Source organism: Bradysia coprophila, chromosome X, assembly GCF_014529535.1.
Source record: "Bradysia coprophila strain Holo2 chromosome X, BU_Bcop_v1, whole genome shotgun sequence".
NCBI classification, from domain to species: Eukaryota; Metazoa; Arthropoda; class Insecta; order Diptera; family Sciaridae; genus Bradysia; species Bradysia coprophila.
This window is the reverse complement of record NC_050737.1, coordinates 1,718,660-1,740,280: the sequence shown is the minus strand read 5'-3', so window position 1 is coordinate 1,740,280 and position 21,621 is coordinate 1,718,660. Positions and strand designations below refer to the sequence as shown.

General features: G+C 36.4%; 6 protein-coding genes across 8 annotated transcripts; 4 read left to right on the top strand and 2 right to left on the bottom strand.

The window, feature by feature from the left end:
* Positions 1-175: 175 nt before the first annotated feature.
* On the top strand, positions 176-5,727 carry LOC119082586 (phosphoglycolate phosphatase 2-like). 2 transcript variants are annotated; one of them, XM_037192138.1, is made up of 7 exons: positions 176-482; positions 4,155-4,270; positions 4,539-4,583; positions 4,652-4,767; positions 4,843-5,242; positions 5,307-5,394; positions 5,456-5,727. In XM_037192138.1, exons 2-7 carry the CDS (start codon positions 4,165-4,167, stop codon positions 5,640-5,642), a joined length of 942 nt encoding a protein of 313 aa, XP_037048033.1. In that variant the 5' UTR covers positions 176-482; positions 4,155-4,164; the 3' UTR covers positions 5,643-5,727. The 2 variants fall into 2 exon arrangements, with proteins under 2 accessions (XP_037048033.1, XP_037048025.1); XM_037192130.1 differs by lacking the exon at positions 176-482 and adding an exon at positions 2,679-2,807.
* Positions 5,728-6,626: 899 nt separating this feature from the next.
* Positions 6,627-7,790, bottom strand: LOC119082635 (putative GPI-anchored protein pfl2). Its single transcript, XM_037192205.1, has one exon. The coding sequence runs from the start codon at positions 7,636-7,638 to the stop codon at positions 6,736-6,738; it is 903 nt and encodes a 300-aa protein (XP_037048100.1). The 5' UTR covers positions 7,639-7,790; the 3' UTR covers positions 6,627-6,735.
* Positions 7,791-8,872: 1,082 nt separating this feature from the next.
* On the top strand, positions 8,873-11,146 carry LOC119082251. 2 transcript variants are annotated; one of them, XM_037191719.1, is made up of 6 exons: positions 8,873-9,199; positions 9,260-9,844; positions 10,049-10,248; positions 10,309-10,672; positions 10,748-10,837; positions 10,893-11,146. In XM_037191719.1, the coding sequence occupies exons 1-5, from the start codon at positions 8,960-8,962 to the stop codon at positions 10,832-10,834; spliced, it is 1,476 nt and encodes a 491-aa protein (XP_037047614.1). In that variant the 5' UTR covers positions 8,873-8,959; the 3' UTR covers positions 10,835-10,837; positions 10,893-11,146. The 2 variants fall into 2 exon arrangements, with proteins under 2 accessions (XP_037047614.1, XP_037047610.1); XM_037191715.1 differs by having other exon boundaries at positions 10,748-11,146.
* A 1,185-nt stretch (positions 11,147-12,331) lies between these two features.
* On the top strand, positions 12,332-14,546 carry LOC119082406 (inositol polyphosphate 1-phosphatase). Its single transcript, XM_037191940.1, has 5 exons — positions 12,332-12,714; positions 12,822-13,083; positions 13,147-13,324; positions 13,404-13,576; positions 13,968-14,546. The coding sequence occupies exons 1-5, from the start codon at positions 12,505-12,507 to the stop codon at positions 14,231-14,233; spliced, it is 1,089 nt and encodes a 362-aa protein (XP_037047835.1). The 5' UTR covers positions 12,332-12,504; the 3' UTR covers positions 14,234-14,546.
* Positions 14,547-17,504: 2,958 nt separating this feature from the next.
* On the top strand, positions 17,505-18,123 carry LOC119082922 (ubiquitin-fold modifier 1). The gene is made up of 3 exons (XM_037192580.1): positions 17,505-17,656; positions 17,733-17,792; positions 17,864-18,123. Exons 1-3 carry the CDS (start codon positions 17,652-17,654, stop codon positions 18,066-18,068), a joined length of 270 nt encoding a protein of 89 aa, XP_037048475.1. The 5' UTR covers positions 17,505-17,651; the 3' UTR covers positions 18,069-18,123.
* Positions 18,124-18,162: 39 nt separating this feature from the next.
* On the bottom strand, positions 18,163-21,378 carry LOC119081766 (probable serine/threonine-protein kinase kinX). The gene is made up of 3 exons (XM_037190963.1): positions 21,130-21,378; positions 20,592-21,064; positions 18,163-20,213 (listed from the first exon to the last, which is right to left on the bottom strand). Exons 1-3 carry the CDS (start codon positions 21,241-21,243, stop codon positions 18,200-18,202), a joined length of 2,601 nt encoding a protein of 866 aa, XP_037046858.1. The 5' UTR covers positions 21,244-21,378; the 3' UTR covers positions 18,163-18,199.
* Between the last annotated feature and the right edge of the window lie 243 nt (positions 21,379-21,621).

Sequence of the window (21,621 nt, the reverse complement as noted above, 5' to 3'; positions counted from 1 at the left end):
ATCTCCCCCTTTTTGTACTAGTTACATTTCTAAGCATTCTCAATGGTATAGTCATCAATTTAGTAGGGACTTATATCGAAATCTGATAGTCTTTTAACGAAGGTGCATAGCATTTTCTTTCATTTACCTTTTATAATTGACTGCACTGTTTAAAGTGTTATACACAGAACGCTGTTCCAGTCGTTCGTGCTGTGTTTATGGTATAAATAACACAACTAAATTTTTGGAAATAGAGGCGCATAAGCAACCAATTTTTGAAAAGTTTTTTTTCTAAATTTTTCTGTTTCAGTTTTGTATATTTATAGTAAATGTTTACGAAGAAATATAACCACCGTGCTGATGTACCGGCTATACTACTGAGTGAAGTGAAAGAACGGCATTAGTTTATTGGATGTAACGACCGGTTCGATCGAGATTGTATTCTAACAGAGAAGTGATACATCGACGGATTAATTTAATGTTGTTCGTTTTGGGACCATCAGGTACGTGCTATCATTTAGATTAACACATATCAATACCAAAAAAGTTCTTTGTTAATTAAAATTGTAAACGAAATGGAAAAGTTCTAGTGAAGATGTTCTTAGTTAAGTTTTTGAAATAAGTTAATTTGGAATATAGTTTTGGAAATCATGTTTTTGTATTAAAAATACTTCATTAAATCTGTGTGAGATATCAAGTAATATAAAATTCGAACGAGCATCTTTTGCGTTAAAATCATCATGAAACGATCGAAAAAATGTTTACGACCACCACAAATTGTCGGGTTTTTTTGGCAAGCGAACCAATAATTTTCATTTAATTCGAAATTGAATGGTCCTATTAACACGAACGACAGTAGTTTGTCTATACGAACGATAGTGATTCAATATGCATACAATTTAAAAAGTGATGATTTTGCATAATAAAAATTTCAGTTGCAGCTGAAATGTTCCCCAGAGGATTTTTAATTTTTGAGAATGATTTCTGATAACCGATAAAATCGTTATCACATGTTTTTGTTCTGCACTTCGTATATTAACAATATCTTTATCTTGTCAATAAGATAATATTTTTCACGTATATCGCCAGTACGATGGGAATATTCACATTTCGTGTTTTGTGAATTAATCTATGTACAGTACATGTTATGGGAATAATTGTTTTTTCGAAATTGATTTTCATATGAAGCTTAATTTGAAGTGTATACTCAGCCTCAAGATAAAGCTTCTCGATCCATCACACAACTTAATGAAAAAAATCATAAAATTCGACGTATTTATCCATACAATTGTTTGAACAGAGTGGAGCACTGTTATCTTACCTTAGCTTGAAAAAAAGAAAAGCACCCCAAACTCGACCAATGTCCATATTCACCCTTCGATGTTTCACAGACTTTGAACCAAGATTTATTTGCGTATAATCTACAAATACGACTGGGACCAGTAGCTGGACGTTTGAAATTTTCATCTATTTCATACAACGCATTTCAAGCATGAGTGTTTCTCCAAATAGTGTACTGAAACTTGACAGTGTGTTCCATAACTGTAAAACACTGTAAAGGGCAATTTCATGCAAAATGCAAGGTAAATATAGTGAGGAGGTAATGCTATATATAACCGAATCAGATGTGCGGTGGCCCTCACTATATTTACCTTGCGAAATGATACTCTATTTGGCAGTTATCGACTATGATCACTTTTGCTGGAAGTGCGTTGCTTCATAGCTTAAAAGAAATATTTATAAACAAACATTTGGATGGCACTTTGAATGTAAGTCGTTAACTTCTAAGTTACCACAATTAAATAAATGTAAAGGCCTATTTGTAAGAATTGGAATTATTGTTAATAGTTCCAAATTTTTATCTTGACGAGTGGGGACATTATGGCCCGACTCGAATAGTATCGACCAGAAGCACGTAATATATATTATGCACCTGTTGCCAAGATTGATATTTTGACGTGTGGGACATTATTGCCCTAGCCGAAGGCGTGGGCTATAATGCCTACACGTCAAAATAACAGTCTGGCAATAGGTGCATATCATATTTTATCTGTCGAGAACAGATATATCGAGATAAACAAAAAACCCCTAGAGGGATAAGCTCGAGATTATCGTTCTAGACAGATAATATATATTATGCACCTGTTGCCAAGATTCGTATTTTGACGTGTAGGACATTATTGCCCTAGCCGAAGGCGTGGGCTATAATGCCTACACGTCAAAATAACAGTCTGGCAATAGGTGCATATCATATTTTATCAAAAAAATTTATATGTCGCTATGAGGCCACATGTGGTAAGACTAAGGATCAACTTGGGCGGGAGTTTGGGTTTATCTTTGCATCAATATTTTATCCGTCCACTTGGTTGTTAGGCCGAAAAGTAAGTTTCGATTGTTGTGACATCAGTAAAAGAACCGATAAAATTGTAATTTCTGGACAAATTTGGATGGTAGCTACACCCTGTTTTAAAACCATTTTGTGAAATGTTTTAATCCTGACATTGTCAATCACTTTTCCATAGTTTTACCAGCAATCACCCCAACAAAGTTAGGGTCAAATGTTTACAGCTTAGTTTTTAGGTAGCCGTGCCACCCATATTTATTTCATTGAATATTTCACCATTTAATGCAACAGACATTTTACACGTATGTAACAATTTGACTGAATCGCCCTGTAACGAATTCCATCCACTTCAATTATCTAACGTGATTGTTTTTATAATTGTGAACCGCACAAACTTATCAGTTGCAAGCGGACTTCCAACCGGTTAGAGTGTGTTTTGTTCATCAGCGAACGATATTTTTAACATCTCCGCTTAAATAAAAAGGTTCGAAATCCAATGATTGACAAAAGTTTAATTCAAGTCTATCGGTTTCTCCATTCATTATGACTGTAGTTACAGATAAGATTAAGAGTGATTTGGAAATTATTTAGACTTTTTATTCAAAAAAAAATTGCATATTTAAATACTCTGCAGCTATGCGTTATAGAAGTAAATAATTACGGATTAACTGTTGACAATGACAATTTTCTATTTTGAATAAAAAGTAAAAACATTAAATGACATCGATGGTGGACACTTATCGTGTATTTAAATGCGACTACGGTATCGAAGTTTGTTTATTATTGATAAGGACGTTTGCTCGATGTGAGATATATACTCGAACAATTAAGCTTTTATCTTGACTAAGTGATTAGCAATAATTCAAATTGAAAATGCGAAATTTCTTGAGGGAACTCAATTTCTAATTAAAGCATTGTACGGATGTTGTTGATGTACGGATGATGTCACTTTAACAAAAACAAATTCGATCTAAACATCTTATCACCATAGCCCGTTTTGTTGAACTACTTCCAATACAAATTTTTGGTCAGTTAACATCAGTGTCTAAATGGTCGATTGTATTAGGCATACATTTTCCCGACTCATAATTTTCCTTTAAATATATTCACTTTCAGAAACTGTTGCCATTTAGACATGTACGACTAGATACGACTACTCACCTGCTATAATATGCTGTCGTCCACAAAAATTAGCGATAAGCAACTGATGTCCTTTTAATAGCATTATGAATATTCGTTAATGCTAAGGCTGTAAACTTTGGGGAGGTCACATAGATAGCCATTTAATTAAGATCAGATACGCGGGAACACACCTCTTATGATTATTTTACATAAAAAAAAACAGTAAATGTGGTGGCATGGGAACACAGATGCGGAAAATCTTGAAAATGATCCCTCATTTGCTCCATCGTCATGTAAGGTATTTTACGTGATACAGACTCCGGAAATTCGGTTTGTGTCAATTAAAGTATTGGTTGGTTAGACGTGTTTCTGGTGTCTTCGCTAGTAAAATTACAATAAAAATACCTAAACCAGAACGTAATAATCTGCTATTATCGCTTTGTTAAGTAAGAGTACATCAATAGTGGAAATGATGGAATATGTACTCCTTGTGTGAAGTTTACTGATTTCGAGTAAAAAATGATTGCATGATGTATAGTAGGGTGACCAAATGAGAATGTCCTAACAAGATCGTAAACTACTACGTTGATTAATATGTTAAACAAATGAAGTATCAGATCAAATTATTAATTTTAGAGTTTCTAGATTGTTAGGGCAGAACTTGTGGTCAATTAACTTGTAAAATTTCTTCAAAAACTTTTCGTTGCAGACCTTTCATAATGTCACATGGAACTAATCGGCAAGTCAAAAATTTACTCGATGTTTCCAACGACGAAAAAAGGAACTTTTTGAATTCGTTTGACTACGTTCTTACTGACTGTGATGGTAATTTAATTTTTTTAATTATATATTGTCCCCACCCATTCAGTCCCTATAAATTGTGGAAAAGCTATAGAACATTACATCGGGTAAACCTACCAAATACAATCCTCGTATTTCGTACTTTTACCATATAAATGTATTAAATTTCAGGCTCGTGTTCGGCTTGGACAAACATTTTTGTAGCACGAAACACTATCATTTGTCTCATTTATTAATCCAACAATTTTATGTAAAACTTAAATTTTTCAATTTACTTTCGTTGTCTTTAAAGGAGTTATATGGACTTTGATTAAGCCTATCGAGGGAGCAGGTGAAGGTAAATTTGCATATTTAAAAATTTTATAAACGATCTGTGTGATCTTGAGACATTTTTATTACCAATAGGCATTACATCGCTGCAAGAAAATGGTAAACGCGTAATTTTCATATCAAATAACAGCGTCCGACCTCACGAAAAATATGTGGAAAAATTCAAGGAAGGAAATATCAATGCGTCAATGGTAATACATCACGGCAATAGAGCCTTAATTATAGAACATATCCTCAAACAAATCTGAAAATTAAATTCCTTTTAGGATGATGTTCTGCATCCGTCCATTGCATGCGTATGCTATTTGAGGAAAATCAACTTTAAGGGACTGATTTATTGCATCGGATCGGCAGAATTTAAAAAGAAATTGAAAGAAGCCGGCTACGAGTACATAGATGGGCCGCATGAAAAGATTGAAGATTTTGCGACATTATGGAAGGCGGTAAAGGATGATAATCCCGTAAAGGCTGTCATCATTGATTCGGACTTCAATGTTTCTTCGACGATATTGATACGAGCGGAAATTTATTTAAAAAATCCAGAATGTCTGTTCATAGCTGGAACCACCGATATGATGTTGCCGATCACAAAGTCATTCAAAATCATCGGAGTCGGACCGTATTATAAGATATTGGAGGAGGCATCTGGTCGGCGTGCAGTTGTCGGTAAATTTTGTGGATTGAATGTCGTCCTCATTTCTGTGCTTCATTTCTGATTTTTTCATTTTAGTTGGAAAGCCAGGTGACGCTTTGAAGGACATTGTAATCGATAAATATAATATAAAAGATCCGAAGCGAGTGCTTTTCGTCGGTGACACGTGAGTGTACTCACATGAAGCGTCGTGAAAAATTGTCTCATCGGATTTTTTGTCATTACAGACTCGAGCAAGACATCGGATTCGGAACTAAATGTGGCTTCAAAACGGTCTTAGTAATGACAGGAGCTACATCGAAAATGGATATTCTTACTCACCCAAAGAAACAAGAGCTACCTGATTATTACCTAGAAAACATCGGTGACTTTTCCAAGGTGTTTGAAGACATCAAACCTATGAACAAAATATAAAACTATGTCAGAGCTACTAAGAGGCTATTATATGCGAAAAATGTAAGGAAAAAGTAATAATTAAATGTTCCCATGTTCTCTCGTTGCTTTAATGTTATTACAACAATAGCCAAACAATCAACGTGGTAGTGAGAGGACTCAGTCTTCAAACTTTTCAATTGTGCCCGGATTCTGGAAACTTGTCACTTACAGTTAGACTAGCTACTAAGGTTCAGAAGAGTCGAATGCCACGATGCGCATTAAAAAACCAGAAAATATGTGTCAAGTTACGAATATTTGGAGTTACGAGCGCATGAGAATCGAGGTCCAGCATGTATACATATATGAAATGAAACAATTCAAGACCTGTACCATGACTATAGGGTACACGGGTAACTTCTAGGACACTTGATTTTGTTAAAAGAAAGTCTAACTTGACGATAATTGATTGTTTTTGTCAAATTAGATTTTTCTTATAATAATGTCAAGTGTCCTAGGAGTTAGCCTATATAACGGAACTGCAATTCAAATTTTTCGGAATTTATTAGATTTTTCTGAATTCGATCTAGTCGTAGATGAGATAACGTTCCATGAACGTTGCTATATCATTCGAGCTATTTTAAAAAGAATTTTCGTTTATCACGAATGCAGGTTATGGAACTCGCCTTTTTACAATCAAGATCTACAACCTACAAAGAAACGCAATGTTCCTCACCTACCTTTGAACATTCATATACAGTTCGATGGCATAACGTGAAAGATTTATGAAAAAAATATTCGCTCGTTTTGTCACTGTATTCGAACTGGAATAAAAACTTCTCTCAGTTAACATATTGTCAGGCATAGCAAAGTCTCGAGCAAAGTTCCCGCAACTCAACATTTGTTTTTAAGAAAATTTTCAGTTTGTCGATTACGTTGATAAAACTGTTTTCGCTGCTCCAATAGAAATTATTTCAGAAACACATCCTCAAATTTGCATATTCATCAAATCCAAACAGTTCCGGGTAAGAATAGAAATTTTTAAAAATATTTAATATCATCAAATATATCTGCATCAGTAACAAAAATATTAAATTTCAACAAAAAAATAATATCAAAAATCACAAGAGTTCTCTCATGTGTTGTACATTCCATCCACTAAGAAGTCCATCCGGCGATAGTGCCTTGTCGACCAATAGTCTCGTACACGGCGTAAAACTATAATGCCTATACCCAGAACCATTGGCACAAGAAAAATTAGTACTACCAGCGGGAATATGTACAGCTCACGTTTGCTTTGCATTCGATCGAGAACGAAATCACTGGATGGCGGTAAATATGCAGAATTAGCGGCTTCGGCTTTGACGTCTAGCGGCGTTAATGGTGAGATTAACTGTCGCACCCTGGGAACATTGAGCAAAGATGGATCGTCTTCGACGCTATATGTGACCAACGGTTTCTTATTGAAGGAAGAAGACTTGGAGGACGTTGATTCGGTCGATTTTGTAACCGATGATTTGGACGTATTTGTTGACGTCGACGTATTTTCCGATTTTGACATTTTCGACGAAGATGTGTGTGACGCACTGGTTTCGGTTGATTTACTTACGGACGGTGAATATCTATCGGATGTATTTGTTGACGCTGTGCTTGAATTCGTTATATTGTCCTTTGCAGGGGATGACAATTCAGAGGTAATGTTTGTCTGACTCTCATTATCTTTTGTTATGGTCGTGCTGGCTCGATCGGCTGATATGCTATGACTCGGATGTTCATCCGTAGGCACTTTTTCAATATCCTCTGTATTGTTGACCCCCTTACGACCTACAACTCTCTGGACATGATCGTGATCGCCAGCATGATCGTCAAGATCGCCATTCAGCTTTTGTTCATCTAATAATGATGATGAGCTTACTAGCTCTTGGGCACCGTTGGATTCATTCGATTTCGTCAAATTCGATGATGTTGGTAAAACAGCGCATGTAAATGTTCCAAATAAAGTAAACAAAATCGTCAAAAATAATACAACTAAATTCATGATACGTGTACGATATGCAGAGTAAATTAATTCATCTGAACTGATATAATGAAGCAAATAATAAACAAAAAAACAAAGCCACAAAAAGAAAATATTTTAGAAAACAACACCTCACGTCTGCTGCTTAATGTCATTTGTTGCTCTTTTTTGATTTGACACAACCCATCCGACGCGACGTATCACTGTATGCCAAGAGCTTGACTTTTAGTGTGAAGGTATGGAGAAACGGCATTGTGGTCGGCCGATTTACCTAAGATTCTTAAAGAACATGAGAAGACCAATGAATATAAATCACCCAGGTACGATCTAATATCACCTCGGATGAAATAACGATCTAAAAAAATGATTCTCACGCACCCATTTTCATATTATTTTGACAAAAATAATGAGTGCGTTCGAGATAAATCGACAGATTTCGAAAAATCGGCCGAACCTGGTATGTACATTTATTGGTGAAGACAACCATTGAAGACGAAAATTTGTTAAACGTGATCGTGAATTTTTGTCTCTTTCACTCCTCCATCGCACTTAGTCTAACATGCTACGACAAAGGCAAATATAACGTGGCCATGGAAAGTCATGGATTGTTTTTGATTTGAATGTATTGAAATTGTCATAAAACTAGTTGGCACCACAGAAGAATCCAACTGTCACCCTCTTTACCATCAACCTAGATGTGTTTTAACCTGTTCTTTCAGAACCTTGGACACAATCACATATTTTGTCAACATTATTACAAGGTGAATATAGTGAGGAGGTAATGCCATTCAGACGCGCAGCCTAGCACATAAGTTCGATGACAATGACATCTTTTTTTTAAATGGTTGACTACGATTTACTTGTATTTTACAAATATATTTTCGCTATCTCACAACGACCTTCTATTCCATTTTTTGTAAAGCAAGGTTCTGAAAGAACAGGTTAAGATAGCTACGGAGGTTGGTAACACCAAAATTGATAAACGCACTCAGTACAGATTGTGTGTGAAATCTGCTTGAAGAAAATGCTTTTTAGGAAAATTCTGAATTTTGTTCTCGGTTAGCTGCTGACGCAATGTGTGTGTCATGTCACCGCCTTCGTGATCAACTCAGAGTTGTCTTAACCTGTTCTTTCAGAACCTTGAAATAAGGAACTAAACGTTGGTTGTGACTCGGCAAAAACATTAATCGTTCTTTTCGACGCTGAACTTTCGAAGGTTTCGAAATGTCATCGCTGTCATACTCTGGAATCAAGTGGGAAAAAAACATAAATACAATATTTGAAGAAGGATGTTGCATTGACAAAATATTCTAAACTTGGGTCAGCAAAATCAACACGAAAAATGAGCTTGATGGATACTACGAGACTGGTCCTCAAGTCTTTAGTTTTGTCAAGTCCGGAACCACTGACAATAGAACAGTTGGATCGTGACTACGAGAAACAGGAAGGAAGACGAATTCCATTCTCGAAGCTTGGCCATGCTAATTTGAAATCGTTTTTATTAAGTATGCCTGACATATTGGCATACAATTCATCTAAACGTACGTTAAGTCTAGCAACACAAGAGGGCGGAAAGAGCGAGGTATGTGTATTTATGCTTTTCATAGCCGAATGAATGAAGAAAACCGACTCAATGTTGCAGCATATCCTTAAATTGGTTTCTGGCCAGAAGACCGGTAAAAAAAGGAACCACAATTCGAAATCATTCAACCATTCAAACAATTCGAACCATTTCAACAATAATGGGCAAAACCGCGAAATTAAAATTTGGGACACTCATCCTCTCAATCACAATCAACCGAATTACAATTCAAATTACAATCGCCCGAATTACAATACAAATTACAATCAGCCGAATAACAATGCAATTTACAGTCAGACACAATACAATGGGTCCTATCAAACACTTGCGTTTGAACCGGGCAATTTGTTGTCTCCCCCAAGTTATATACGTGGTTCACTACTGGGAGTACCGCCACTACCACTAATGCGACTTGCTGTCCCATGTCCCGCAATGCCTGTAACGAATCAGACAACAGTGCCACGACATGATTTAAATGGACGACCAAAGACCTTCAACAAATTCAAACAGGACGCGCCTAAGAAGAATTCGACAACTAACGGTGAACGAGCGCCTAACAAGAAGCTAAATGACGATCCAGACACATTGGACGGAACGACCGATTCTAATTCGGAAGAAGTTGGTGCATTACCTCCCATGGACGATGTGAGTAATTTTTTTTTTGAATAGTGCAACAAAGTAATCAAACATGGTTATTGCCGTCCACTGGTTTCATTGAACAGTAGCAATTAATGCAATCATATTTTCCTTACTGCCTACTGTTGCCGCCTCTTTTACAACTCGTCTGAGTTCTAATTGTTATTTGAATTCCATTCTCAACATGAATTTACTAAAAATAAATTTCCCCAGGACGATCCAATCAAATTCATCGGATCCAAAATGATGAGCAGTAAATACGGTCGAAATATACCACTGGCAACAATGCCAAAGACTTTGAAGCCGGGACACGTTCAACAGATATTTGTTACCGAGGTGACAAATTTTCCATATTTTTTCTTCCAACTTGCTGGTTCCGACGAAACTATGAGAGGACTACAAGAAGAATTGAAGTAAGAAAAACCCCGACATACACCATCGCATTTTCTTAAACCATCCTGTCATTCTTCTAGTTTGACATACGACGATAACAATGCCGTTGAACCAGCCGAAATGATTCGACGATCGGAAATACAAATCGGTCATGTTTGTGCCGCCTTTTATGCAAACAAATGGTCGAGAGCAGAGATACTGTCACACGACGACGATCGCTTAAAGTTGTTATTTGTTGACTATGGAACGATTGACTATGTTTCAATTGAAGACACCCGCTATCTGTACGCAGATGTGTGCGAAATTCCTCGGCTGTGTCATCGTGGTGCATTAGCATTCCTGGAACCGTTGAGAAACAATCAACTTGAACAGAAAATTATTAAAATTTTCTGTGAAATGGTAGCCGATCGATCGTTGATTGCCGTTTTTTCGAGTGTCCATGAAGTAAGTAACAGAGTGGTGAATTCGGTGATGTAAGTTTTTGAAGTAATTTTTTTTTCTTTTATTTCACTTATTCAGAGCGATCACATCTCGATGACTTTGGTCGACACAAGTGATAAAAAGGCTGACTTAATTATAAATAAGAGTTTAATGGAAAGTCTTTGAACGTAGATCGGATTACGAGCTGGGCGTACATTAATCATTAATTACTCGTTATGTTGACGTTTTAAAATGTGTCAACGACACACCAAACCCAAACCAAAAATGAAAATCTCGCCATTTTACTCATTAGACAATTTGTAACCGTAGCATATTTCGCTGCGGATTTTATTCTTTTTCATTTTCAATTGTTTTCACATTCAATTGGGAGATAAGCCAATTTTACTGCAGAAACGTACACGCACGGAATTTTGAAAACCGACACTTTTTTTGTTTCTGTGTTTTACTCTAGTTTTTGATTTCTCCATACATGCTCAACACAACCAGATCTACATTTTTCTTCATTTGGCCAAAAATGAGCCATCAATCGATTTGAAGAATGTCTTGGCCAGAAATATGTCTCTAAGTTTCATGATTCACCAGTTAAACCATAAAACAGAAAATGTGTCGGTTTTCAAAATTCCGTGCGTGTATTTTTCTGCAGTAAAATCTTACTCAAAAAAAATCAACAAAACAATACGAACGAAGTAGTGTTTATCTCCCTAAAATTAAATGTAAAATCGCCTACACTGTGTAACGAAGTACTGTAGTTCACCAATGCTGTTACGTTTAATATCGTTTTCACATGCGCTCTTCTCTACGCCAAATATTGGTCTATGTCAAATAGTTTCAGAGGAACTGAAACAAGAGAATGAAAAAAAAAACCATCAATGGATTATATAACCCACTAAAACTATGTTATATTGAACAGCAATGGCTTTTGTTAATCAATGAGATGAAATTTATAAATAAAATTTTTACCAAACGAATTTATATCTTTAACTCTGTCATCAAGAAACAAGAAACTCCAAAGTTGGTCAGATACCAACTATTCAACAAAATGCCCCAATGTTCCTTTGATGATTTCATACGTTAAAAAGAGCCAATCTTCAAAACTCTCACATCATTTTCAAATCGACTATTCCTGACAGCAGGACAACTGGAACTGAAACTCCTTTTAAACCAATGTTGCATACCTTTCCGAAGGATTTCAAAAATTAAATCAATAGAAATTTGAATCATAATGTAAGGACCAATTTCTATTGTTTATTTGATCCGAAAAATTGAACGTTAAATAGGATCCTAGTACATAGTAGGACATAGTACTTTTTGCGCGCATAATTTTTTTAACGAACATCTCGACGGCCCCGACGGTCTTTTTCCCTCGTTCTAAATGTCATTTTCTTTTTTCCGTACTAAAAGAAACCGGCTACACGGTGCCCTTACGATGATGTACCGACAAATAAAATGACTCCAATTTTGCAAGAAATGCGATCAGTTCAATCTATCCCATTTTTTCGATTGTTGCTCCAACCGCGGATCCAAGCATCATAGAAAAATTATGATGGGTATTTTGATTTTACATTCCAAAATTCACAATGTTACACAATACACATGAAAAACCTAATAGTCCACTCTGTTGCGTATGGGAAGCAAAATGTCAATTTTCCATCGTTCTAAAATTTCAAAGGAAAAATAAAATCTATTCGCCTGAAACTGTACTAATCATTGTCAAAGTCACTGTCTTGTCCTTCTTGTTATTTAATTATCACTTTTTTTTGTCATTTGAGGTGCTTTTCGCTGACTCGTTAATTCGATATAGTGAATCTGATTGAACAACAACAAAGAAAAATAACATGAGTCCAAACATTGTTAATTGCCTGGTGAATGTGTCGGAAAAGGCAGCCAATATAGCTCGTTTAATGCGACAACATGACTATTTATTCTCGTTATTAGTGCAGGAAAAATCAATTGATGAAGCTAACAGTGATCGCTTTGTACATGACTATAAAACCTTAGCCGATGTTCTGATACAACAAACAGTTCGACATGATATTGGCATTTCGGTACGTATCGGATTTAAGAATTTTAGTTTCTGATTTAAGCTGTTAAGCAAAAAAAATATTTTTTTTCACTCCTTCCTTCCGTTTTATTTCTTGATTAATGATTACAGTTCCCGGAGTTGCTAAACAATATCAAAGGTGAAGAGAGTTCCACATTTACAAATTCACTAGGAGAAACAGTAAATGTCGAAGTATTCGACAATCAATCGGACACATCAGCCTGTTTATTGAAAGTTCTAAATGGCGACAGTGTGGCTGCCGAATTACTAGCCGAAGAAGTCCATAAAACCGTCGAAACAAATATGGATTCGATACCGGAACTACCGGATGGTTTGAACTATAGCAATATGGGCATATGGATTGATCCTATTGGTGAGTTGAAGACCTAGACTTATTGGATTTTCGATTGAAAATATGTACATTGTCCCACTGCAGATGCAACGGAAGAATACATTCGAGGCTCAACAATAGGCAGTAGTTCAAGTCAGGAAACCAGAATACCCACGTCCGGATTGGGTTGTGTCACAGTTCTTATTGGTGGATATGATATTGAATCGGGCAAACCAATTATTGGCATAATTAATCAACCATTCGCTGAGCTAACTGACACTGGGTTGAGTAACATGTTATCGTTATGGTTTTCTGGACGCTAATTTAAATTTCTGTTTTGTCTTTTTCGGTCACTTTCATAGATACAAAGGCAAGATTATTTGGGGAGTTAATATGGATGCAGTTAGGGTAACAAATCTGCCACAAACCAATCCAAAGTCGACTAAACTTGCCGTTTTATCGTCATCCGAAGATGAAAAATATATAAAAGCCCTAAAGGACTTAGGTTACGGAATAGTGTTTTCAGCTGGTGCTGGTGAGTAAATCAAATTTTATGGCACCCAACTTCCACTCGCCAATCTGCGAAGGCATTTATGAATGAGTTTTGCCTTGAATGTTTATCGATTTTTGAAGCCCGAGAAAAATCCGCAACAAGTGTTTACAAGTACGCAGCGTAGACCTTGAAATTAATTTACTTCGATAAAATCGGGTTTGCCACTTCAGTGAATGGCTAATAGCGACCGCAGGAGAAGGTTTTGCTATAATATTTCTCCTCCTCCGACTGGAACGAAAATCGATATAGTGTTCATGCGTTTAAAGTGTGTCGAGCTGTGAATAATCAACAATTAAATTTCTCGATGCCAGCAAACTCATCGAACTGAAGCATTGTCAAGCAATTAAAACTTATTTTTCCCAATTCAATGCAGGTCACAAAATACTGAAAGTAATCACTGGCGATGCCGATTTATATTTGCTGAGCAAAAATACCACCTTCAAATGGGACACATGCGGGCCACAAGCTATCCTAAATGCCATTGAGGGTGGCTTATTCAAAATTGAAGAGATCATCGAATCGGGCCAGATAATCGAAGTCGATTACGATGATGAACGTCCCAATTTGAATGAAGGCGGTCTGTTGGCATTGCGACGCGAGGAGAAGCATATCTTACAGGACTTGTACAATAAGAAATAAGGACAAAGTAAATGTGTGGAAAAAAGAGAGAAAACTTAGCAATTTTTCGTTGTTTTTCATTTTTGTCGCAATGAAACAGGTATACATTTTCATTCGTTCTTATGTGTGATTCAAAACTATACCAAAGTATAAATGCATTTAAATTTAAAAAAATCTATGAGGTTTTGGCAGAGAAAATTGAAGAGATATATTAAAATACAGGTTTAGTGAGTTATAAGAAAAATGATTTAGTAGAATTTATTGTAAGAAAATTTGAAGCAAAACCAAAACAGTATATTATGCGGATAAACCGAATAAAGAAAACAAAATTAAATTAAAAGCAAGCTGAAAAAAATACCAAAGAATGATAATTTAAATGAATAAAACTAAATTAAAAGCAAAAGCAGAAAAAATAAATTAAATAAATAAAATTAACTAAAAAATATATTTAAAAAAATGCAAAAAATATATTAATGTAATCTAAATGTGGGTAAAGTAGATGTGATGATAAAAAAAAAAACAAAAAACAAAAAATGTGAAAGAAAAATTATGTTTCTATACCAGAAATACCAGGCAGAAATAAAATTGTTCTAATTGTGTTAGAAAGGAAAAATCAAAAATTGTTTCATTTTCACCGAAAATATGGAAACTTTTCAAGTAACATAGTGATTAACAGTAGGAGTGGTAGATGGTACTTGGAAGTGGCGCCCTCTACGGCTTTAAGAGTGATATCAACAAGACTTCAATTGATTGGGAAACAAGCGGTCTCCGATTTTAATGAGTGATAGCTCGTTAGATTCGTCTTTCAATTATAGGAAACACATATCTTTCACTTTTTCGAAAAAAATTACTTTTTGTTAAAAGTGTTCAAAAGTGAGCCAGTTGTCAGTGGGTACCAAAAACAGTTTTTCGGCAATAACTCAAGAAAAAATTATTTTAATTTGTTGTGATGTTGTACGAATGTTGGCGTTAGAAAGACCTACAGGTAGAGTATACGCACCACGAGAGCTATGAATAAAAATATAGTGTTCGAATGTTCGGAGAGTCCGCCTTCACTGCAGCTTCGATGTTCCGCGGAACTGGGTGTTGTAGCTGGCCTCACCCCACTATCGTTCCGAAAGCTCGGAGAATAAATAAAAATAATTCAAACTTAAACCACTATATCCAATGGGGGACTGAAGTTTCAATAATTTCGATAGACAACATTATTCTAAGCAACAAATTATTCAAAACTATCGCAAAATTATAAACATTTATATTTTTAATTAATTGTTTTCTGATTTTCAAGGATCAGTCAAACATAAAAAAGACTATACGTCTCTATATGCCTCTCTTTTCTTCTCATGTCATTTTTTCTTAATTCTCTCACGAAAAAGGTTTGCTTTTAGGTTGAATTTGGGTCGTAGCCGTAATTCAAATATGAATTAAAAGTACAAAACTTGAAAATTCTGTAATAGTGTAGAACAATTTTTTGTTTACAATAACATTCTTAATTAAAATACAAAAAATGTCAAAAGTTCAATGTCCCATTAATACAATGACTAAAACAGTTGGTGCCAAAATGCAGATTTTTTCCTTCTTTCTGAGGGCCCAACTGCTGGAACAGCGTCGGGAACGGTTCTACGGTAGAAATTTTGTATCGTTTACTATTCTTTTACCTTATACGCTTCGCTAAGTCACAAGTATACGTCGTTAAAACAGATGTTAGTAATATCAAGAGAAAAATTATTAAATTTTTCTCGGCGAATTTTATTCAAATAAAGTGTAAGCGTATAGGGCATGATCTCAGGACTCCGAAACAGTAATTAGTTTTTCAACTGGACCAATATTTGCTACGGGATGGGAGTTTGGAAAAATGATATGATCAAGTGAGAGCAAATGGTTTTCCAAACTCCCATCACTCAGCAAATATTGTTCCAACACTAGTGCCATAAAATACGTTCACATGACATTGCATAAAGTATTCAAAACATTCATTTACCGGTTGTGTAAAATCAGCATTTGCACTCCACATGACAAGTATGATACACTGCCCGATTGTGGTATCTGAAATCGAGGTATGCAAGTGCTGGTGCGTTGGTATAATCTAGGTTTCACAATTTCTTCTAATTTGTGTCGTTTTTCTTCTTTATTTAAAGTCTACTGCTCCTATACATTTAAAAAAAAAAATCTGATCAAACTTTTGCATGCGATCAATTTTGAAAGCTGTTGATTTACATAAATTTTGAATTTTCACTTCATGTAGTTAGTATAACAATTTGGTCAATTTGGTACTTCAAGTTACTTCCTGTGGATCCTGAAAACAAAAGTTTAAAAATAAGTTTTTGAGCTTCTGAAAATACCGATAAAATAGCAAATTGATTAGGGACCACCCCGCTTAACTGATCTTATAATTTGTACATTTGGAATCTCCAAGAACAACAAAGCAGTTTTCAAGTTACTGAAACTATTTATTTGCTCATGGCCGTCCAGTGGACGGGGTCCACAAATCTGTTCAGATACTGCATTAATAGTTGGACCAAAAACGGGCGGGCGAAAAAATTATTGCACAACCCCTTTGGGCGATTTTCTTCTGCATATTGTCACCATTGCATGGAGACAATTTTAGAAAAACCTGACCGATCTGCACTGAAAATTTCTAATTCGTAGATCGTGTTTCAGCACAGAGATTTAACATCACATATTCGGCTGATTGCAGTTCTATGGTAAAATATCAACGTATGTAAAACATTTCGTCAAGTAACATCTTCACACTGATAAAATGAAGCTTTCAGCTCCAGCGCATTTCTCATAGTGACACGTAAAACTTGATTTAATTCATGAATTAAAAAATTTAGCTCTCGTTTTGGTGCAAATTATTATTCTGACTTCCTTGCGATCTCTGGCTGACATCACGCGAAAAGAACCCATAAATACCATAAATGTACTAAGACCCAACAACTCAAATATTTCCAACAGATGCAACGGAACTAAATTACGGTAACAGATTTTTCCTCAACAGTCTTAAGAGATCTGACAATTATTCCTTTTCACGTTATGGAAATTTCCATGGAAATGGCTTTTTTTACGAAATTATATCTCAACTGTACTTACCTAAGTAGCATTTCTTGCCGCTGCATTGGATATTAATGTTTATGTTCTTAGCCTTAAAGTTAGAAAATTATGTGACTCATCTCATTGCCCTGCCTAGCTATATATTCACTAGTCTATAGTTGCCAGGAGCCAAAATTTTGAGCCAATGTTCGGTATTTAAATAAGTGCGCTAATTTACGACATTTTGCTGCTCGGTGGCGCACAATTGCTTTTGACATTTATACACACACACTTTTTCGATTGAACTCAGTCGTTTTTTGGAACTACATTGTACACACGTTACACGTCACAGAATTGTTGACATTCCAACTTTGTAGTTTTCCAATTGAAAAATCAACGCAATAAAATGAGGTACGGTTATTGATTACATTGGCCGATGCAATTAGTTTACTTGTAAAATTGATGACATTCTTTTTCTTACCTTTAGTGCTCCAAAAGTTACGTTCAAGATAACATTAACATCCGATCCGAAACTGCCATTCAAAGTGTTAGTAAATTTGCACATTCGAAAGTCACACTTACAATTCGCTAACCCAATGGACTGTTTGTTGTTTACAGGCTTAGCGTACCCGAAACGACCCCGTTCACAGCCGTCTTAAAATTCGCTGCCGAAGAATTCAAAGTTCCGCCAGCAACAAGTGCCATTATCACAGACGATGGTATCGGTATCAATCCACAACAAACGGCTGGCAATGTATTTTTGAAGCATGGATCTGAACTGAGACTTATTCCAAGGGATCGAGTAGGCACCGCATGTCATTAGGATGATTTTTTTTGGTTTTTCTTTAAATTTAAATTAAATTTTTAACTTCGGAAAATATTTTTTATTATAAAAAGGAAGCAAAGAAAAAATTTACATTTTGTGGGGCTGCGCTAGGCTGAGACAAAAAAAAATTATTTCGATTTTTTCTTCGATTTTTGTTTCAAATCCTTAGATGTTATGAACCGTAAAAGTTCATTGGGAGTTTGCTTTATTTTCTTCGCATCAAGCGGCTGGGCCTTGTCGTTATTCTTCTTGGAATTATTTTTGTGGACAATTGTTTTCAGATTGGCATTGATGACTTTCGCTTTCGGTTTCTTTGTATCCTCGCCATCCGTCTCGGAAACGGTTAACCATTCTGAGGATGTTTTCGATTTTTCGGACGATTTGTTTGAATTCGCGTTAGTTGTTGCCTTGATGGATTTTTTCTTCTTCTTATCAATTTTCTTGGGCTCTGGTTTTGATACAGTAGACTCACCATTGGCAACAATTTTTTGTTTGTTTTTTAACTTCTGCGATTCTGGTTTCGTTGGTGATGTGGACGCTGCTGTCTTCGGATTAAAACTAGTTTGCTTCTCTTTAGCTGGTTGGTTTTTGTTTTTCGATTTTTGTGCTACAGACTCGACTGTTGCAGGGGCAGATGTTGTCGGATTTAAACTAGCTTGCTTGTTCAAGACCGATTGGTTTTTCTTTTTCGACTTCTTCACTTCAGGCTCGGCTAGTCTGGGCGCTACTGACTTCGGGTTGAATTTAGTTTGCTCGTCTTTAGCTGGTTGATTTTTCTTATTCAACTCAGTTGATGTTGACGAAGCTGACTTCTGGTTAAAATTGGTTTTTACATCTTTAACCGGTTGGCTTTTCTTCTTTTCGGTTTTCGATTTTAAATTAACTCCTTCCGGTATTTCGTTCTTGACTTGTGCAGCCACATTTAGTGCGTTTAGTTTAGACTTCTTCTTGTTCAGTTTCTGCTTCGGGACTTCTGGTTCGGACGACGTTGTATCAGCAATTGATGAGCTCAACGTACTTTCCCCACTCGAACCTTGTTTTGCCTTTTTCTTATTCAGTTTCTGTTTTCGGTTATCAGGTTCCGATGACAATTTTGATGTAATTGGCACCTGTGCAGACAATTTGGCATTCTTGTGTTTCGTTTGTGGCGGGAGTGATTCCGGTTCGGATGAGCTAGTCGATGGAATCTTTCCGAGTTTCTGTTTCTTCTTACTCATTGCGGCTACTGTTGATGGCTCTGCCACGGGAATGCTGGCCTTAACAATTGAAGGACCGACCTTTTTCTTATTCTGATTCTGCTTCTTTTTCTTTGCTCCTGTGTCCAATTCCGACTGTGAACTTGAAGTCGTTAGCTCACTGAAAATTGATGATGAATCCTCTTTATGTTTACGTTTCAAATTATTCTTCGCTTTCATTACAACGGCTCCGTTGGAGGTTGCTCCTTTCCCCAATTTCTTTTTATCTTTCGATGGTTGAAGTACAATTTTGGGCTCGCTGTCTTCCGAATCATCATCGTCCATTTCTGACTCGAATTCCAAATAATTTCCACCATCATCTGAGTCTGCATCGTTATCATCATCATCTACCCATCCTCCATCATCGTCCGATTCTCCATCATCTTCTGAATCTCCATCATCTTCTGAATCTCCATCATCTTCATCTGACTCTTCATCATCTGCCGATTCATCATTTATTTCGAAACCACTCTCATCGTCTGTATCAACGTCATCATCTGTATCAAATTCACTGTCAGATGCTTCATCATCGGCCGATCTTGACAGTTTCTTTGCCATTAAGCCAACTAATCCGTCCGAATCATCGACCGATTCAAACGTGTGATCGATCTTAAAATCATCGTCGGATGTGTCTGTTTCGAAAGTTTCATTTAGCAGTTCATGCATAAGTGATTTGCCACCATTGGCTTGACTGGCCGTTTTCTTTTTGTCTTTCTTCGTCGCAATTTTGTTGTCATCCCGTTTCGCTTCCGGCTTTTTCTCAGCGCCCTTTTTTGCTACGGTTGCCTTTTTCTTGCTTTCTTTTGGTTTCGCTTCAGCTACAGGTGCTTCGTCATTTGAGCTGTTGTTGCCACTGACCAAAATGTTCGATAGGTCAACGCCGAATTTCTTTTGTTGTTTCTGTAAACTGAAAGAGGAGAAAATTGTTAGAGCCAGTGGGACGACTTAGAAACCAGTGATTCTGGATTTGAATTATGGTATTAACTGGATTAACAGTGTAAAGAGGGAGACCGATGAGGACCTTATCCAAAGATTTTTTTTAAAATTTGACACTAGAAACTGAAGTAGTCTCCAGTAAAACCTCTGTGTTGTAATTATTCTTGTGTCAATTTTGAAGTAGTCTGGCTGACAGTTGGAGATTAGCCGAAACGAAAATTACATTAAGCGACAACAACACCGGTACACGAAAAACCAACGACGTCTTTAACATTGAATGTGTCTGGTGTTCAACTTAAAGCTTAATTCCTCACACAGCCTACAATTCTAACAATTCAATAACACTTACGTCTTCTGGTCGCGCTTCAATCTCTTTGCATGCTGTTCATCCGTCAGTTCCCGATTGAAGTTTGCAACCGCGTTCTCAATGCTCACAATTTTCGCCGACGAAAAAGTTGTTTCGCCATTCGCGTTGGTTGTAAATGTAACGTCCTTGCGGAAAAAATTGTATGTCTGCTTGTCCGGCGGAATATACGTCGCTGTTAGTCTATGTTTAAACATAATGTAGTTGTTCATGGTCTCTGCAGCGATCTGAGCCACTTCAGGCACTCTGAATTCGATATAAGCGAAGCCCTTCGAACGGCCAGTTCGTTCGGAACGTGCTAGACGTACTCGTGTGACGAGACCGAACTGACCGAAATACTTTCGCATTTCGTCTTCATAGAACCCATGTGGAATGTTTTGCAGCAAGACGACGCCACGGTTCGCTTTGATTGGATCAAACGAGCGCTTGTTAACATTCTTAATTTTCGTGATCTCAGCCTGTTGAAAGAAAAATTGATTTTCCATTAGGTTCAATTGCAGATCAAAAGTGCACCGAATATTACCTGAGCTGATATGGACTTTCTGGGTTTCTCCCATTTCGGTTTTTCATTTGCGACAGCAGTCAAACTCCGTTTCGCAGGTTTTTTCACACGTTTCGCTTTCAATGCCGGTGCCATTTAAAGAAATTTATCAATTCGATTCGACAGAATAGCTCGGCAAGAACAAAGTTGATCTGAGCTCCACGCGTTTCGGCTACTTTTAAATGAGGTTATGAATTATTGATGTTGAATGTCTGTTGTCAAAACGTATGTCGGACGACACGAATATCGCACATGCACAAACATACGACACACACCGACACATTATGTTTTCCATGGCGGAATCAGGGTTGACAGATTTATTTTTTGAGTCTAACAGGCTAGACAACAATTGATCAAGACTTTGCCGGTAATCAGTAAAGAAGTCGATGAATACCTCCAAATAAATTTGTAAAAGTCAAAAATTCAATTTTAGATTCTTTAAATTGAATAGTACTAAACTTGCGCATATTCCTA

What these genes read in the sequence shown, in the direction of transcription:
- LOC119082586 (XM_037192138.1), top strand. Translation starts at nt 4,165, where the DNA reads ATGTCACATGGAACTAATCGGCAAGTCAAAAATTTACTCGATGTTTCC. An exon ending in GAAATATCAATGCGTCAATG is followed by an intron (nt 4,768 to 4,842) that starts GTAATACATCAC and finishes AATTCCTTTTAG; the next exon opens with GATGATGTTCTGCATCCGTC. An exon ending in GTGCTTTTCGTCGGTGACAC is followed by an intron (nt 5,395 to 5,455) that starts GTGAGTGTACTC and finishes TTGTCATTACAG; the next exon opens with ACTCGAGCAAGACATCGGAT.
- LOC119082635 (XM_037192205.1), bottom strand. Translation starts at nt 7,638, where the DNA reads ATGAATTTAGTTGTATTATTTTTGACGATTTTGTTTACTTTATTTGGA.
- LOC119082251 (XM_037191719.1), top strand. Translation starts at nt 8,960, where the DNA reads ATGAGCTTGATGGATACTACGAGACTGGTCCTCAAGTCTTTAGTTTTG. An exon ending in AAGAGGGCGGAAAGAGCGAG is followed by an intron (nt 9,200 to 9,259) that starts GTATGTGTATTT and finishes TCAATGTTGCAG; the next exon opens with CATATCCTTAAATTGGTTTC. An exon ending in TTTTTTCGAGTGTCCATGAA is followed by an intron (nt 10,673 to 10,747) that starts GTAAGTAACAGA and finishes TCACTTATTCAG; the next exon opens with AGCGATCACATCTCGATGAC.
- LOC119082406 (XM_037191940.1), top strand. Translation starts at nt 12,505, where the DNA reads ATGAGTCCAAACATTGTTAATTGCCTGGTGAATGTGTCGGAAAAGGCA. An exon ending in CATATGGATTGATCCTATTG is followed by an intron (nt 13,084 to 13,146) that starts GTGAGTTGAAGA and finishes GTCCCACTGCAG; the next exon opens with ATGCAACGGAAGAATACATT. An exon ending in GCTGAGCTAACTGACACTGG is followed by an intron (nt 13,325 to 13,403) that starts GTTGAGTAACAT and finishes TCACTTTCATAG; the next exon opens with ATACAAAGGCAAGATTATTT.
- LOC119082922 (XM_037192580.1), top strand. An exon ending in CCGAAACTGCCATTCAAAGT is followed by an intron (nt 17,793 to 17,863) that starts GTTAGTAAATTT and finishes TGTTGTTTACAG; the next exon opens with GCTTAGCGTACCCGAAACGA.
- LOC119081766 (XM_037190963.1), bottom strand. Translation starts at nt 21,243, where the DNA reads ATGGCACCGGCATTGAAAGCGAAACGTGTGAAAAAACCTGCGAAACGG. An exon ending in GAAAGTCCATATCAGCTCAG is followed by an intron (nt 21,065 to 21,129) that starts GTAATATTCGGT and finishes TTCTTTCAACAG; the next exon opens with GCTGAGATCACGAAAATTAA. An exon ending in TTGAAGCGCGACCAGAAGAC is followed by an intron (nt 20,214 to 20,591) that starts GTAAGTGTTATT and finishes CTCCTCTTTCAG; the next exon opens with TTTACAGAAACAACAAAAGA.